This window comes from Grampus griseus, assembly GCF_964374135.1.
Source record: "Grampus griseus genome assembly, chromosome: 19".
Taxonomy (NCBI): Eukaryota; Metazoa; Chordata; class Mammalia; order Artiodactyla; family Delphinidae; genus Grampus; species Grampus griseus.
The window spans coordinates 8,451,765-8,467,166 of NC_139013.1; the positions used below are offsets into that span (position 1 = coordinate 8,451,765).

General features: G+C 45.8%; 1 protein-coding gene across 1 annotated transcript; it reads right to left on the reverse strand.

Annotated features, from left to right (window-relative positions):
• Positions 1-3,472: 3,472 nt before the first annotated feature.
• Positions 3,473-4,505, reverse strand: C5AR2 (complement C5a receptor 2). Its single transcript, XM_082677187.1, has one exon. The coding sequence runs from the start codon at positions 4,488-4,490 to the stop codon at positions 3,477-3,479; it is 1,014 nt and encodes a 337-aa protein (XP_082533313.1). The 5' UTR covers positions 4,491-4,505; the 3' UTR covers positions 3,473-3,476.
• Between the last annotated feature and the right edge of the window lie 10,897 nt (positions 4,506-15,402).

Below are 15,402 nucleotides of genomic sequence, written 5' to 3' on the forward strand. Positions count from 1 at the left end.
CCAGCCCCGCCCCACTGCAGACTCGAACCAGTGAGCAGCTGCGAGCGCCCAAGACTCACTCTGCGCCTGCGTACAGCACGCTCAGGCCCCGCCTTACTTAGGGCGGAGCCTCGGGTGACGCTGCGCCCTCTAGGGGTTCGGTGGGGGCGTGAGGGTGGAGACTTGCTCTACGTTGCGCTAGAACTTGCATCTGGGCATCGCCCGGACGCTGGGGTTTTAGCCGAACTAGGAAGCTGGCCGGAGCCCAGACACTATTAAAACGGTCCCATTATTTATTTATTATGATTCATAATTATTAATACATAATTCTATCAATGTATAATTCACCCTATCAACTCACTAAAGAATAATACAACTCAACTTCCCAGCTTTCTGTCTTAGACGTCTTATGTTTTCCAGCGACGACCACAGGTATTAGATAGTCGTTAAGTGTTTGTTGAATGAATGACTAAATGAACGAGAAAAGTCAGTCCTCTTTAGTCCTAGATGGGCCAGTCATTGCAGCCCTGAGCCTGTTTCCCTATTTATAACACGAGGATAATACCTACTTTTCAAGGTTGTTGGGAAAAATAAATGCAAAAGTATACATAAGGTACATAAACTTTTTTCACTACTGTACATATAGGCACTTCACAAATGTTAGATCTTTCATTTTTATTTTTATATCCTTCCTGTCATTCTCCTCGTACCTTTGGATAACTTTGCAGTTAAGGAGGTACAGCCTTCATTTCTGGAATCAGTTATAGGCACTGAGGATACAGAAATGAACAAAACAAAGGAGCTCATAGTTTGGTGGGGGAGACAGACACATAGATTAAAATAAATAGACTGTCAAGAAGAACTGCATCCTCTATGGAGAAAAACAAAGCAGGGAAGGGGGAAGGAGTGATGCTCTTTGGCCCAGTGACAGTCAGAGAAGACATCTCCCAGAAAGTAGCATTTGAGCAGAGAGCTGAAAATAGTGGGGCTGCAAGCCATGGGGATCCCTGGGCAGGGACGTTCTAGGTAGAGGAAGCCCCGGAGGCCAAGACTGAGATGACCACAAACTTGGAGGGTTCAAGGGCCAGCAAGCAGGTTTGTGTGACTGGATGAAGGATCAGGGAATAGTAGGGAGAGAGGAAGAGGATAGATCATACACACCAAAGTGAGGACTTTGGCTTCCAATCTGAGTGAGATGGGCTCCATGGGCAGAGTTCCATATGACTTAGATTTTAACAGAATCCTCTGGCTCCCATGTGGGGAACAGACTATAGGGAATCAAGATGAGAAAAGGGGACCAGAGAGGAAGCAATAGGTGGCTGGACCAGGACGTTAGCAGAGAAGATGGATATTTTAAGATAGAATCTGCAGGATTGGCTGCCAGATTGGCCATGGAATGTGAGAGAGAGACGGCAAGGATGACCCCAAAGTTCTTGGCCTGAGCTCCTGGAAATACAGAGTTGCCATCAACCGAGATGGGGAAGATGCAGGAGGATGGCCGAGAGAGAAAATCCAGAGTTCCACTGCGAGCATATTGAGTTATTTACTGTACATTGAGTTGGGATGTCAAGTGGGAAGTTGCATGTAACTATCAAACCCTTGGGAAACAGTTTGAACGTAGGCCAATTCTTGTGTCATTATCAAAAGAAGAAGAGGAAGAAATTGACTAACATCTGCTTAAAATGTACAAAAGAGAACTACAATTTTTTTTAAAAAAAGGAAAATGGGAAGAAGTAAACAACAAATATGAAATCAGGAAGAAAATCACAAACTACCAACACTGAGATTGAGTAGCAAACTTGAAACTAGTTCTTGGAAAAACTATTAAGATTTGGTTCTTTGGAAACCTAAGGAACTCGATATATCCATGCTAACAATAAACAAAAACAAAGGAACAAACTTGAGAACAAAAGGGAGAAGTTACAACAAACAAAAAGCAGGATTTTTCTTTTTTTAAATAAATTTATTTATTTATTTTTGGCCGTGTTGGGTCTTCGTGGCTGCACGCACGCTTTTCTCTAGTTGGGGCGAGTGGGGGCTACTCTTCACTGTGGTGCACAGGCTTCTCATTGCGGTGGCTTCTCTTGTTGCAGAGCATGGGCCCTAGGCACACGGGCTTCAGTAGCTGTGGCACACGGACTCAGTAGTTGTGGCTTGTGGGCTCTAGAGCACAGGCTCAGTAGTTGTAGCACACAGGCTTAGTTGCTCCGCGGCATGTGGGATCTTCCCAGACCAGGGCTCAAACCCATGTCTCCTGCACTGGCAGGCAGATTCTTAACCACTGTGCCACCAGGGAAGCCCACAGGATTATTTTGAATGATTAAGGGAGTTCCATGGAAAATTCCACAGAAATACATCTGAAAGCTTTCATGAAATTGATTCTTCTTAACAAAAAATAAGGCTGATGCAATAAGAAAGGAAAATAAATTTCAAAAAACAGAAAAGACTCTGTAAATGTATCAAAGAAGAACTCTCCTAAATGGCACCTGGCCTTAATGGATTAACAGCAGGATTTCTCCCAACTTTTCATGAAGTTATATAAATTGTCACAGGACATAATTCATTCTACAAGGCAGTCTTGGTCGTAATAATTCACGTGTGAGAGTTCTGAATAAAATATCAAAAAATAAAATATGTCTTGTTGAGGACCTACTAAGTGTCTCTGTATCAGATAAAGAAAAAAAAAGATAGCAAGAAAGAGATCCCCCCCCACAAAAAAATAAAAATTAAAAAATTAAAATGGGCAGAAAAAGAAAGAAAGAGATCCCCACCAGTGGAGAGCTCACAATCTAGTTGGAAAAAAACAAGGTGTAGACAAATACAGTTTGTCTCTTTTTAAGGCTTGGGATGGGTGGAGGAGAGACAGAAATTAAATTGGCCCAGATGTTGTCCTTAGGAAATTTACAGTTTAGCTGGGAATTTTTGTTCCAGAAACCTGGAGAACAGAACACTACTTCCTCCCTGGGAGGGGAATGAATCAGGGAGAGCTTCCTGGAGGAAGTATTATTTGAACAAGGCAGTGAAGGAAAAGTTTGGTGATCAAGAGCATGGGCACTGGAGTCAAGTAAACATGGGGTCAAATCTCAACTCTATAACTTCCTTGCCGTGTGATCTTGGGCAAATGACCTCTTCTCCCTGGGCCTCAGCTTATGAAAAGAGGCATCTCCCCCTTCCTGCCTGGGTGTTGTAAGAATTACCTTAAAGTAGAAACTATGTGTAAAGTGCTATCCTGGAGTAGTGACTCTACATGAAGGTGTTACTGCTATGTGATTTAAAAGATCTGAGCAGGTGAGATGCTAGAGCAGCCCTGTCCCATGGAATTTCCTGCAATGATGGAAATGTCCTATATCTGCACTGCACATGGCAGGGGACATAATGAATATTTGTTGAATGAATCAAGGGATAAATGACAATATCATTAAGCCCCTGGATCCAGCTATGCCTGAAGCCAGTCTTGTAAAGTGGAAGAGGAGGATACAAACCAATTTCCCTCTAGCTTACACTTCCACCTCTGAGACCAGGTCTCGGCCAGTGGATTTCTTGCTGACCACACTTTCATCATGGCTCTGTGACTCCTTCAGGGCCCAGCGACATGAAGCTGGCAGAGACTTTCGGAGTTGAGACCGCCCGAAATACAGGAAAAGCATGGGATTGAGACAGCTGTGAGCAAGGGCCAGGCCCACGACCAAGGGTTCAGCCCGCAGGGCCCGGGCCAAGAGCACAGAGTGTGGGGCAGCCAAGGTGAGTACCAGCCCCAGTGTGTGGTAGGGGGACCAGCAGACAAAAAACCCTACCACAACGGCCATGCCCAGTGGCCAGCGGCGTCGGGTAGTACAGCACAGGAGGGCACCATGGCAGCCGGCCACGACCACCAGCGGCCCCAGGAAGCCGAAAATAAACCGGGTGGCGGTCACTGAGTTCTCGGCCACGGTCGAGCCACCGTAGTCCACTACGCACTCCAGCCGGTGTGGGAAATACTCCTGACGCAGCCGGCGGTAGATGGCTGAGGGCACAGTGAGCAGCAAGGCCAGTGTCCAGGATGCCCCACAGCCTACCTGCACCCTGCATGCCCTCCCAGCTGCACCCCACCAGCTGGGCCCGAAGGCCAGCAGGCAAAGGTCAGCGCTTAGAGTGGCCAGGAGGAGGACGCTGGCGTACATGGACAGCAGGATGACGGCGGGCAGGGCCTGGCAGCCCACGGCCCCATACAGCCAACGGCCCCCGTGGGCGACGGACACCGCTAGGATGGGGAGAGACAAGCAGCAGAGTAGGTCCGCCACGGCCAGGTGGAGGAACCAGGTGGCACCGACCCTCCGGCGGGCCTCTTTCCAGGTCACCCAGGCCACCATGGCATTGCCTGGCAACCCCACCAGGAAGACGGCGGCATACAGCAGGAGTGGGGCCACGTGGAGGGGTTCGATGGAGACGCAGGTGTCATCAACACAGTCCACAGGGAGATCTGGAATCTCGCCGTAATCCCCATACTCGTAGCCGAGAGAAGAGTTCTCCATCCAAACCCCAGACACCTGGACAGGCGAGAAATGGCATGAAACCTCAGAGATAAGAACTCTCAGGCCCTTGGAATCCTAGATGCTAGGATCCTAGCATCTCGATCCTGGATCCTAGATCCTTGGAATTCCAAGATGCTCATGGGCTGGGACTTGGGCTGGGGTCCCAGCCCATGAGCATCTTGGAAACCAGAATAGAACAACCTTAGAACTCCAGCGCATTAGAATCTTGGAATTCTAAAATATTCCAGTGTTCGAACCCCAACTTCTTAGCATCAGCTTATTAGCATCTTGGAATTCTAGAATATCAGCTTACTAGCATCTTGGAATTCTAAAATATTACAACATTCTGTATCTACTGACCAGTGCAGTAACCGTCAGCCACGTGTGGCTACCGAGTATTGAAGTGGCAGCCCGTGTGACTGAGAAACTGAATTTTCAATCTTATTTAATTTTAATCGATTTAAATAGCTACACGTGGCTAGTGGCTACCTTATTGGACAGTGAAGTTCTAGAGCATCAAAATGGTAGAACACTAGCCCGTTAGTAACCTGGAATTCTAGAATCTAAACTATTGGAATCTGAATATCCATCAGGATGGGAAAAGGTTAATATGTCTTCACAGCAAAAGTGTTTGTCTTGGTTCTTCTTCATCTGGATTTTCGAATCTTGATGCAACAAAAATGTACCTCTGAAGAAATGTTGTCATCTTTGTTCTTTTTAATGTAAACTAGATCATTTTAAAACATGCAGATGGCAAAGCGTACACATCTGCAGGTACACCCACTGAGTTGCACCCCAACACATCTGTGTCACTGGCACCCAGAGGGGGGAACAGAACATTTCTAGAATCCTGCTAGAGCAATTTTTAAAAGTAATGACTGTGTTAGGAAAACAAGAGGAATAAAATTTTGACATTTCTATAATTCATTTATTCATTCATCCAGCCATCCTTCCAGCACAGTTGCTGGTCCAGGCACTAGAAGCACAGCGGGGGGCCAAGACAGACAAAAACCTCTCTCCCTTTGGAGCTGACATCTTGGTGGGAGGAGTCAGACAGTCCAGGAATAAATAAGCAAAATACACAGTATTTTAGAAGGTGATCAGTGCTACGGCAAAAAGAAAAAAAAAAGTCACACAGGGAATTTTTAATTTCCTATGTTGGAATTTTAAATGAGGGGTCAGGGAGGGCCTCTCTGAGAAGGTGATATTTGAGCAAAGCCATAAAAGAGGTGAGGGAGGGAGCTGTGTGGGGATCTGGGGGAAGAGAGTTCCAGGCAGAGGGAACAGCCAGTGCAAAAGCCCTGAGGTGGGCACATGATGGTCATGCTCGAGGAAGAGCAAGGGCACCAGTGTGGAGTAGATGGGAGGTAAAAACAGAGATATCAGCGGCCACATAGGTATTGTAAGTTCTGTATCTTTTATTCTGCGTGAGATGGGAGCCATGGGAGGGTGCTGGGCAGAGAAGTGACATTGTCTATCATAGGAATGATAATCATAACTATTACTGCTGTTATTATTATTATTATTATTATTACTATAAGCCACCATCTATTGAGACTTTGTGTTATGTGCCAGGTCTTGCTCCAAGCCCCTTTAAATGTTATATCGTTTAGTCCTTATTACAAACCTCTAATTTTCCTACCATTGCTATACCCATTCTGCAGATGAGAAAACAGAGGCACAGAGAAATTAAGGAACTTACCGAGGATGACTCAGCTAAGCAAGTAACAGACCTGATTTTCAAGCTGTGTTAGTCCCACTCTGGAGCTCTGGGCCCTAGAACATCACCATCCAAAAATCTGAGGTTTGGGAGAGTCGGAAGGCAGGACAGCCAGTGACCCTAAGCAGAACTGGGCTCTGTGACTCTGGGTGAGCAGTTTCGGTTGGCTTTCTCTCTCGAGGTTTCCTCATCTGAGAAGTGAGTTACGGAGGTGAGCCTACCTCACCAGTTTGGGGAGGCCTTGAAGAGTTAATATGTATAAAGCACAGAGTAAGGACTTGGTAGATGGTAGACCGGTCCATGTGATGTCCCCATAATGTCATAGTAACCTGACCCTGCAGCTCTCTGCTGATTCTTTGGGGCTGACTGGCGCTGCCCAGAGTGCCAGCTGGAGTTGATACAACAGGAAGGGCAGAGAGGAAGTTGGGGCACTCCTCCCTGCCAAGCAGATGCTAAGGGGCCAAGTCATTGTGTGTGTGTGTGTGTGTGTGTGTGTGTGTGTGTGTGTGTGTTTGGAATTTGGCACTCCGCTTTCATATTATTTTCATCACTAAAGTAAAACGTGTGCAGGTTTTAAAAATTCAAACCCTCATCCGCTGTGTGGCCTTGGGCAAGCCACTGAACCTCTTTGTGCCTCAGCTTCCTCATTTGCAAAATGAGAATAATATACTTCCCTTGGAGGGTGTTACGAGAATTCAAGTTAATAGGCGTGAAGAGCTGAGCACGGCGCCCAGTCCATTGTGAGCATTAGACATGTGTTAACCACCGGTACAGAGACACACACACCCTCTCCCTCCACCCTGAGACCCCGCCTTTTCCAGCTCTATTCGGTTCAAATCTGAGTTTTTTGTGTGTAAGCACCTCAGTCGGGGAAAGTTCAACACCCCCTGTGCCGTCTCTGAATCTTTTCAATTTAATGTCTTAGATCTGTTTCCCCATCCGGACACCCCGACTCCTTTCTTCACAATAACTTCAAAATCAATCCACGGGCTGGGCGTTTTGTGCTTATTAACTAGCCTCAGACTAAAGGACATTTAAGTATCATCATGGGTAGCATTATTATCTTCTTCTTATTTTATACACCAAATAAATTATATTTCTATATGTACGCCTATAGATAAAACACTTACCATGATTATTATTTTATGAGCATTCAAATAATAGATGACATTTATCAAGCTTCTATCATGTACCAGGCATTCCCCTTAGAACAACCCTATAAGGTAAGTACAATTATTATGCTCATTTTCCAGAGCGTCACCTGTTCCCTGCTTCTGGCTCTGCTGTGTCCCCGGCACCTGGAGTAGCATGCGGCACACAGCAGGTGCTTAGTTGATATTTATTTGTTGAGTAAAAGAATGAAGAGGGAGAATCTGAAAAGAATATATATATATGTATGTATAACTGACTCACTTTGCTGTACACTTGAAACTAAAACGACATTGTAAGTTAACTATACTTCAACAGAAAAAAGAAGGAAAGGGAGGGAGGGAGGGAGGAAGGAAGGAAGAAAGGAAGAAAAAACGAGTTAGCTTTGCCTTTAATGGAAGAAGCTAAAAAATACCATCATTTTATTTTTATTTTTAACGCAGTATGTAATGATGTATGTATTAACATGAAAATACATTCACGAAATACTATTTTGTGAGAAAAGTACGTAACTAAACTTCTAATATTTTTAAACAATGCATTCATTTTACAGCCAGAAAATTAACAATAAAGATATTGTCATTAGGGGCTTCCCTGGTGGCGCAGTGGTTGAGAGTTCGCCTGCCGATGCAGGGGACACGGGTTCATGCCCCGGTCCGGGAAGATCCCACATGCCACGGAGCGGCTGGGCCCGTGAGCCATGGCCGCTGAGCCTGCGCGTCCGGAGCCTGTGCTCCGCAACGGGAGAGGCCACAACAGTGAGAGGCCCGCGTACCGCAAAAAAAAAAAAAAAAAAAAAAAAAAAAAGAATGAAGAGGGAGACTGAGGCACAGAGAAGCAAAGGGGTCACTTAGATTTCTTTCAGTTCCTTGCGATCACAAGGGCCCTTGTGCATGCTCTTAGCACACGTGTGTTTGTGTATCAGCCAGTCTGGCTGGAACTTCTGCCCTGGAAAACCGTGGGGAGCATCTACTAAAGCCAAATATATGAAAACTTTCCCCTTCCCAGAGAAGCATGCATATGCTCACCAAAAAACATGTACCAGAATGTTCCCAGTGGCCCAAGATGGGACACCATCCAAATATTCACTCACAGGAAAATGAATAAACATATCGCGGAATATTCTATAACAGCGAGAATGAACAAACCACACGCGAGAATGCGGATGGACTTCACAAATATGATGTTGAGGACAGAAAGGCAAACGCACAGGGGAATTTACTGAATGATCCCTTTCTCCTCAAGTTCAAAAATGGGCAAAAGAATTCGATGGGGATGGGGAGTGAGGGCAGGCGGAGGGAACTCTGGGGCTGGGCTCGGGCTATTTTTAACCGGGATGCTGGTTCCCTGGGTGTCCTCAGCTTGTGGAGATACGCAGAACTGCTCAAGTCTCATGTGCATACTTTTCTGTGTGTGTGTTCTATGTGAAAATGAAGTTAAAGGATCTTTCTTAAGAAGGGGAATCGCTGAGTCAAAGGGCATGTTTGGTGGATTCCCCAGAAGCTGCAGGTTTGGGAAGGGCTGTTTTCCTACACACCTGAGTGTGGCCATGGACGGGACCATTTGACAAAGGCTTTTCCTGTTGTACTGCCCAAGTAAATTCCAAGAGTCTGGGATTCTGGTGTGGATTCCAGTGTGATGGCAATAAGATTCCACTCCTGAAATTCTAGTTCTGATTCCCAGATTCTAAAATAATGAGTCTAAAAGGCCAGGATTAAAAAATGAATAAATGAAAAAATTTTTTAAATAAAAATAAAAGGCCAGGATTGGGAAATGCCCCCCGCATACGCCATCATTCCCTCCCTCCTTCCCTCCATCCTTACCATCTCTTGAGGAATGGTCCCCAGTTTGGCCAAACACCACTTGGGAGCACGATCCAGGCCCACAGCAGGACCTGGGAAGTCTGCAGTCTCTCCCCCGAGTCTGGCAGTAAGTGGATTCCTGCAAGCTGGTCCCGTTTGCCAGGGCTCCTAGGGGACTCCACTGGGCACCGTCACCTCACAGGTCCCAGCCAATTCTCTTAGGCAACAAAAAACAGGAATGGCCTTTTTCTACTCCCAGGGTGTGTTTGTCCTGGATTCTTCCCATGACTCACACATCCCAAAATTACTGGGCAGCAGGCAAGACTGGAGCGGGCTCGGGTGGGTGGAGGGTTGACCCAGTGTCAACAACAACAATCTCAATGTCACCCGCTTCCTGGAAGCCAGATCTACAATGTGGTGTGACCTTCAAGGCCTGGGGGTCTTGGCCTAGACTCACTGTCCCTCCAGGGCCCTCTGAGGTCTTCCTCACCAAGTCCCCACTGTCTGCTACCCCCATCCCCGCCCCAGACTCCAACTGTGCACCCAGCCCCTCCCTTCTGCCCTCTGCAGAGCCCTGAAGACAGATCAATATTCCTCCCACCTCACATGTTCTGAGAGAGACAGCTCAGAGTCACAGCCTCCACCAAAAGGCCAAGCGTGCCCAGCACAGGGCCTAAGGCTTCAGAGGCAGACAAAACACAAACAAGTCCTATCCATTCTGTGGAGCCTCTGTTTTCCCTCTTTAAAATGGGAAGATTTGGGGAATTCTCTGGTGGTCCAGTGGTTAGGACTCTGCGCTTTCACTGCTGAGGGCGTGGGTTCGATCCTGGGTCAGGGAACTAAGATCCTGCAAGCTGCGCGGTGCGGCCAAAAATTTTTTAAATAATAATAATAAATAAAATGTGAAGATTTTGAGCATAGTGGTTCCTAACCTCCTTCCAAGCATAGCACGGAGGCTGAGAACATGGATTTGAGAGCCACAGAGATAAGACACATATTCCAGGTTTCCCACTGTTGAGTTTCTGGGCCTCAACCCTTCTGAGCCTCAACTTCCTCATCTGTGAAATGGACGTTTTAGCTACGGGCATTAAATGGATAAAGAGATTTAAAATACACACAACAGGGCTTCCCTGGTGGCGCACTGGTTAAGAATCCGCCTGCCATTGCAGGGGACACGGGTTCGAGCTCTGGTCCGGAAGATCCCACATGCCGCAGAGTAACTAAGCCCATGCGCCACAACTACTGAGCCTGCGTGCCACAACTACTGAAGCCCACTCGCCTGGAGCCCGTGCTCCACAACAAGAGAAGCCACCGCAATGAGAAACCCGCACACCGCAACCAAGAGTAGCCCCCACTCACCGCAACTAAAGAAAGCCCGCGCGCAGCAATGAAGATCCAACGCAGCCAAAAACATAAATCAATAAAATAAAATAAATTTTAAAAAAAGAAGGAAATCACCTTTAAAAATAATAATAATAAAGTAAAATACACACAACAGCGCCTGGCACACAGAAGATGCTGTGTACATGTTTGTTAAATTAGCAGTAATAAAAAGCATATGCTATCAATTTTTTTAAACTTACATTTTAGGAAGACAGACTTAGCAAGAGGAAGTGGCCCTATTTATTCCAACTTCGGAACCCTTTATTCAGCGGTTTTCGGTGTTTGCGCCACTGTGTGTGTATGCTTTAGAGGTTGAGGGGGCACATTTATACATTTCTTTTATTTTTTTAATTTTATTTATTTATTTTTGCCTTCGTTGGGTCTTTGTTGCTGTGCGTGGGCTTTTCTCTAGTTGCGGCGAGCGGGAGCTACTCTTCATTGTGGTGCGTGGGCTTCTCGTTGTGGTGGCTTCTCTTGCTGCAGAGCACGGGCTCTAGGCACGCGGGCTTCACTAGTTGTGGCACGCGGGCTTCAGTAGTTGTGGCTCACGGGCTCTAGAGCGCAGGCTCAGTAGTTGTGGCACACAGGCTTAGCTGCTCCGCAGCATGTGGTATGTTCCTGGACCAGGGCTCGAACCTGCATCCCCTGCATTGGCAGGAGGATTCTTAAACACTGGGCCACCATGGAAGCCCTATTTATCATTTCTTTTGTTGTTGTTTGGAGAATAAACTCATGTTAGTAAAGGAAGTTATTTTTGTGCCAAGAGACTAGAACTCGCAGCGTGGGCTGGGGTGTCTCTGCGTGACCCAGTCTTGGCTGAGACTGGCCCCAGACCACCCCCTTCCACCATGTTCTCGGGGTGGGGGGGCCTCCTCATCCCCACATCCCACCAGCCCCAGGCCCCTGTGGGAACCCATCCTGGTCAGAAAGAGAAACTAACATGGGAGAAGCATTGGGTGGGGAGGCATTGGCGGGGGTGGGGGGTGTTGAGTGAAGCACTGTCTTTTATCAGCTCAAACTTTCTCTGATCTTTTTGATCTGGACCATTTTTAAAGTCTTTATAGAATTTGTTTCAATATTGCTTCTGTTTTATGTTTTGGTTTTTTGGCTGCAAGCCATGTGGGATCTTAGCTCCCCGTCCAGGGATCGAACCTGCACCCCCTGCATTGGAAGGCGAAGTCTTAACCACTGGACTGCCAGGGAAGTCCCAGACCTTCTCTGATCTTGAGTTTACAGGGATGTGTTTCTCAGATCACTTGATCTTAAACTCCTCGGTCACTGAGTCTCGGGCATATGTTTCTCAGATTCTGGGAAGCTAAGGCTTTCTGGTGTCTCTGGAGCTGGGGGATCTTACCTGGGGATCTGAGGGATGCTGTGAACGGGGACAGGGACACAGCTGTTATAACAAGTGAGGGGCTTTTTGGGGAGTGGGATTCGTTTTACAGATACCCTGAGAGATACTGAGTACCAGCCCCTCAACAATGGAGAAACTTACAATGAGGACATCCTTAGAAGGTTATTAAATTGACCCGTATGAAATTGCCAGTTTTGTGAGTCAAAATAGTTTGAAGTCTGGCAAATCGTGGCAACAGAAAACAGATTAATGATGGCCAGGGCCTGAGGGGAAGGAAGGATGTGAATGGAAAGTAACTGCTTAATGGGAATGGGGTCTTTATTTTGGGGTGATGAAAATATTCTGGAACTAGTTACATAGTGGTGACAGTTGCACAACATTGTGGATATACTAAATGCTACTAATGGTGAGTTTTATGTTATGTGTATCTTACAAGTTTTTTTAAGTAATAAATAAACCGTTATACCCCCTCACCCTAAAACAGGATGAAGCCTGGTAATTTCATGGAGTGCAGCCTAACGGAATTCTAGAAGTCCAGAGAGTGAGTGGCCAAGATGGGGAAACCAGTCTCTTTTGAACAATACATACTATTACGTGATATCTGATGCATAAAAAAGAGTGCCTGTAACTTGTGTAAAGTACAAAGTACAACAAATTAGCATCTACAAAATCACCATCCATCTTAGAATCTTTGAATATCTAGATCAAGAGTCAACTTTTTCGGTGAGAGAAGTGAGAGTAAATGTTTTAGTTTTTACTGGTCAAGAGGTCATTCATCTCTCTGCTAGAATGAAAGCAGCCACAGATTGAATGGCATGGCTGTGTTCCAATAAAACTTTATTCACAAAAACAAGCAGTGGGCTGGATTTGGCCCGCAGGCTGGAGTTTGCTAACGCCTGATCTAGTTCAAAGACTCTGAAGGCTGAATTGTTGGCATCACAGACTTTCAGAAAGTTGGAATCATAGGTGATTTGACCCAAGGGATCCTACAACATTAGCCACAGACTATTTGAATCACAGGATTCTAGAATGTCACACCAGAATCTTCGAATGTTAGAAGTATAATAAGGGCTTCCCTGGTGGCACAGTGGTTGAGAGTCCGCCTGCCGATGCAGGGGACACGGGTTCGTGCCCCGGTCCGGGAAGATCCCACATGCCGCGGAGCTGCTGGGCCTGTGAGCCATGGCCGCTGAGCCTGCGCGTCCGGAGCCTGTGCTCTGCAACGGGAGAGGCCACAACAGTGAGAGGCCCGCATACTGCAATAAATAAATAAATAAATAAATAAATAAATAAATAAATAAATAAATAAATAAAACTCCAGCTGTTAGATGTTACAATTTTGTAGATGATCTGAACGTTCATCAAGATATTCTAGCCCTGAGCTGTCCAATATGGTAGCCACTGGCCACATGAGGCTACTGAGCATTTAGAATGAGCTGGATCGCTCATGCAGCTCAATATTAAAAAAACAAACAACCCAATCAAAAAATGGGCAGAAGACCTAAATAGACATTTCTCCAAAGAAGACATACAGATGGCCAAGAAGCACATGAAAAGCTGCTCAACGTCACTAATTATTAGAGAAATGCAAATCACAACTACAATGAGGTATCACCTCACACCAGCTAGAATGGGCATCATCAGAAAATCTACAAGCAACAAATGCTGGAGAGGGTGTGGAGAAAAGGGAACCCTCTTGCACTGTTGGTGGGAATGTAAATTGATACTGTCACTATGGAGAACAGTATGGAGGTTCCTTAAAAAACTAAAAATAGAACTACCATATGACCCAGCAATCCCACTACTGGGCACGTACCCAGAGAAAACCATAATTCGAAAAGACACATGCACCCCAACGTTCATTGCAGCACTATTTACAATAGCCAGGTCATGGAAGCAACCTAAATGCCCGTCGACAGACAAATGGATAAAGAAGATGTGGCACATATATACAATGGAATATTACTCAGCCATAAAAAGGAAAGAAATTGGGTCATTTGTAGATACGTGGATGGATCTAGAGACTATCATACAGAGTGAAGTAAGCCAGAAATAGAAAAACAAATATTGTATATTAACGCGTATGTGTGGAACCTAGAAAAATGGTAGAGATGAACTGGTTTGCAGGGCAGAAATTGAGACACAGACGTAGAGAACAAACGTATGGACACCAAGCGGGGAAAGTGACAGGGGTGGGGGTGGGATGAATTGGGAGATTGGGATTGACATGTATACACTAATATGTATAAAATGGATAACTAATAAGAACCTGATGTATAAAAAAATAAACTAAATTAAATTTTAAAAAAAAAGATAAGCAGACACAGGAGGAAAAATGTTAAGTTGAAACCAGAGATGAAAATAAACAAGACAACCAAAAATCTGTGTGAAAACAGAAATAGCGCAAAGAGGTAAAGAAAAAAGATTTATTATAATTAATAAATTATAATTAGAGAGTTAAAAGAATATATTGCATAAGAACCAGAAGAAAACAATGAGCTGGATCTGAGATGAAAGATGCTGTGATACACACCAGATTTTGAAGATTTGGCATGAAAAAAAAAAAGAATGCAAAATCTCTCAATAACTTTTTATACCAATCACACATTGAAATGACAGTGCTTGAAATATATTTGGTTCAATAAAATATAGCACCAAAATTCATTTTACCTGATTCTTTTTATTTCTCTTTGCTTGTCTCTTGCTTGTCTGCTGAAAAATGTAAAATCATGCATGTGGTTTGCATTATATTCTGATCAGACAACAAGAATTTGGAGTAATACCATCCTGGAGGTTGGAGATGGGGTGCTTGGGAAGGTCACATGGCACAGACGCAGGGCAGGAGTCTCTTACCCACCATGCCTTGGGGAGCCAGATCTGAGCAACAGGTGGGGCCGTGACAGGGGACTTGGCGGGGGGGGGGGGGTGCGGAGGTAGGAACACCGCCAACTCAGCCAAACCCATCATTCCCTTCCTTTCCCCACCACTTCCTCTTTAGAACTTGTTGACCTAGCAGATTTCCCAGGCTCCAGATTTCACAATCGCCTGGCCCTTCAACCCACTTCCCTCCTGGGCAGCACTGATCAACACCAGGCTGAGGATGCCTTGAAGAAGACACCTGGATCCCACATGTTGGCCTCCAAGTGTTTCTAGAAGACCACTGTGGAACCCAGCTTCTGGGAAGCATCTTCTTTCCAAATCAGCATGAAGGAAAGACCTTACTGCCTGCAGCCCACTGCCCAAACCAGGAAAGCCAGAGGATGGCCAGGAACAGAGATGGAACATAGGAGTGGGAAGTCAGGGAGGACTTCCTGGAGGAGGCTGCACCCTGAAGGAAGGTAGAATAGCGATAGAGGTGGTCTTTTTTTTTTTTTTTTTTTTTTTTTTTTGCAGTACGCGGGCCTCTCACTGTTGCGGCCCCTCCCGTTGCGGAGCACAAGCTCCGGACGCGCAAGCTCAGCGGCCATGGCTCAGCGGCTATGGCTCACGGGCCCAGCAGCTCCT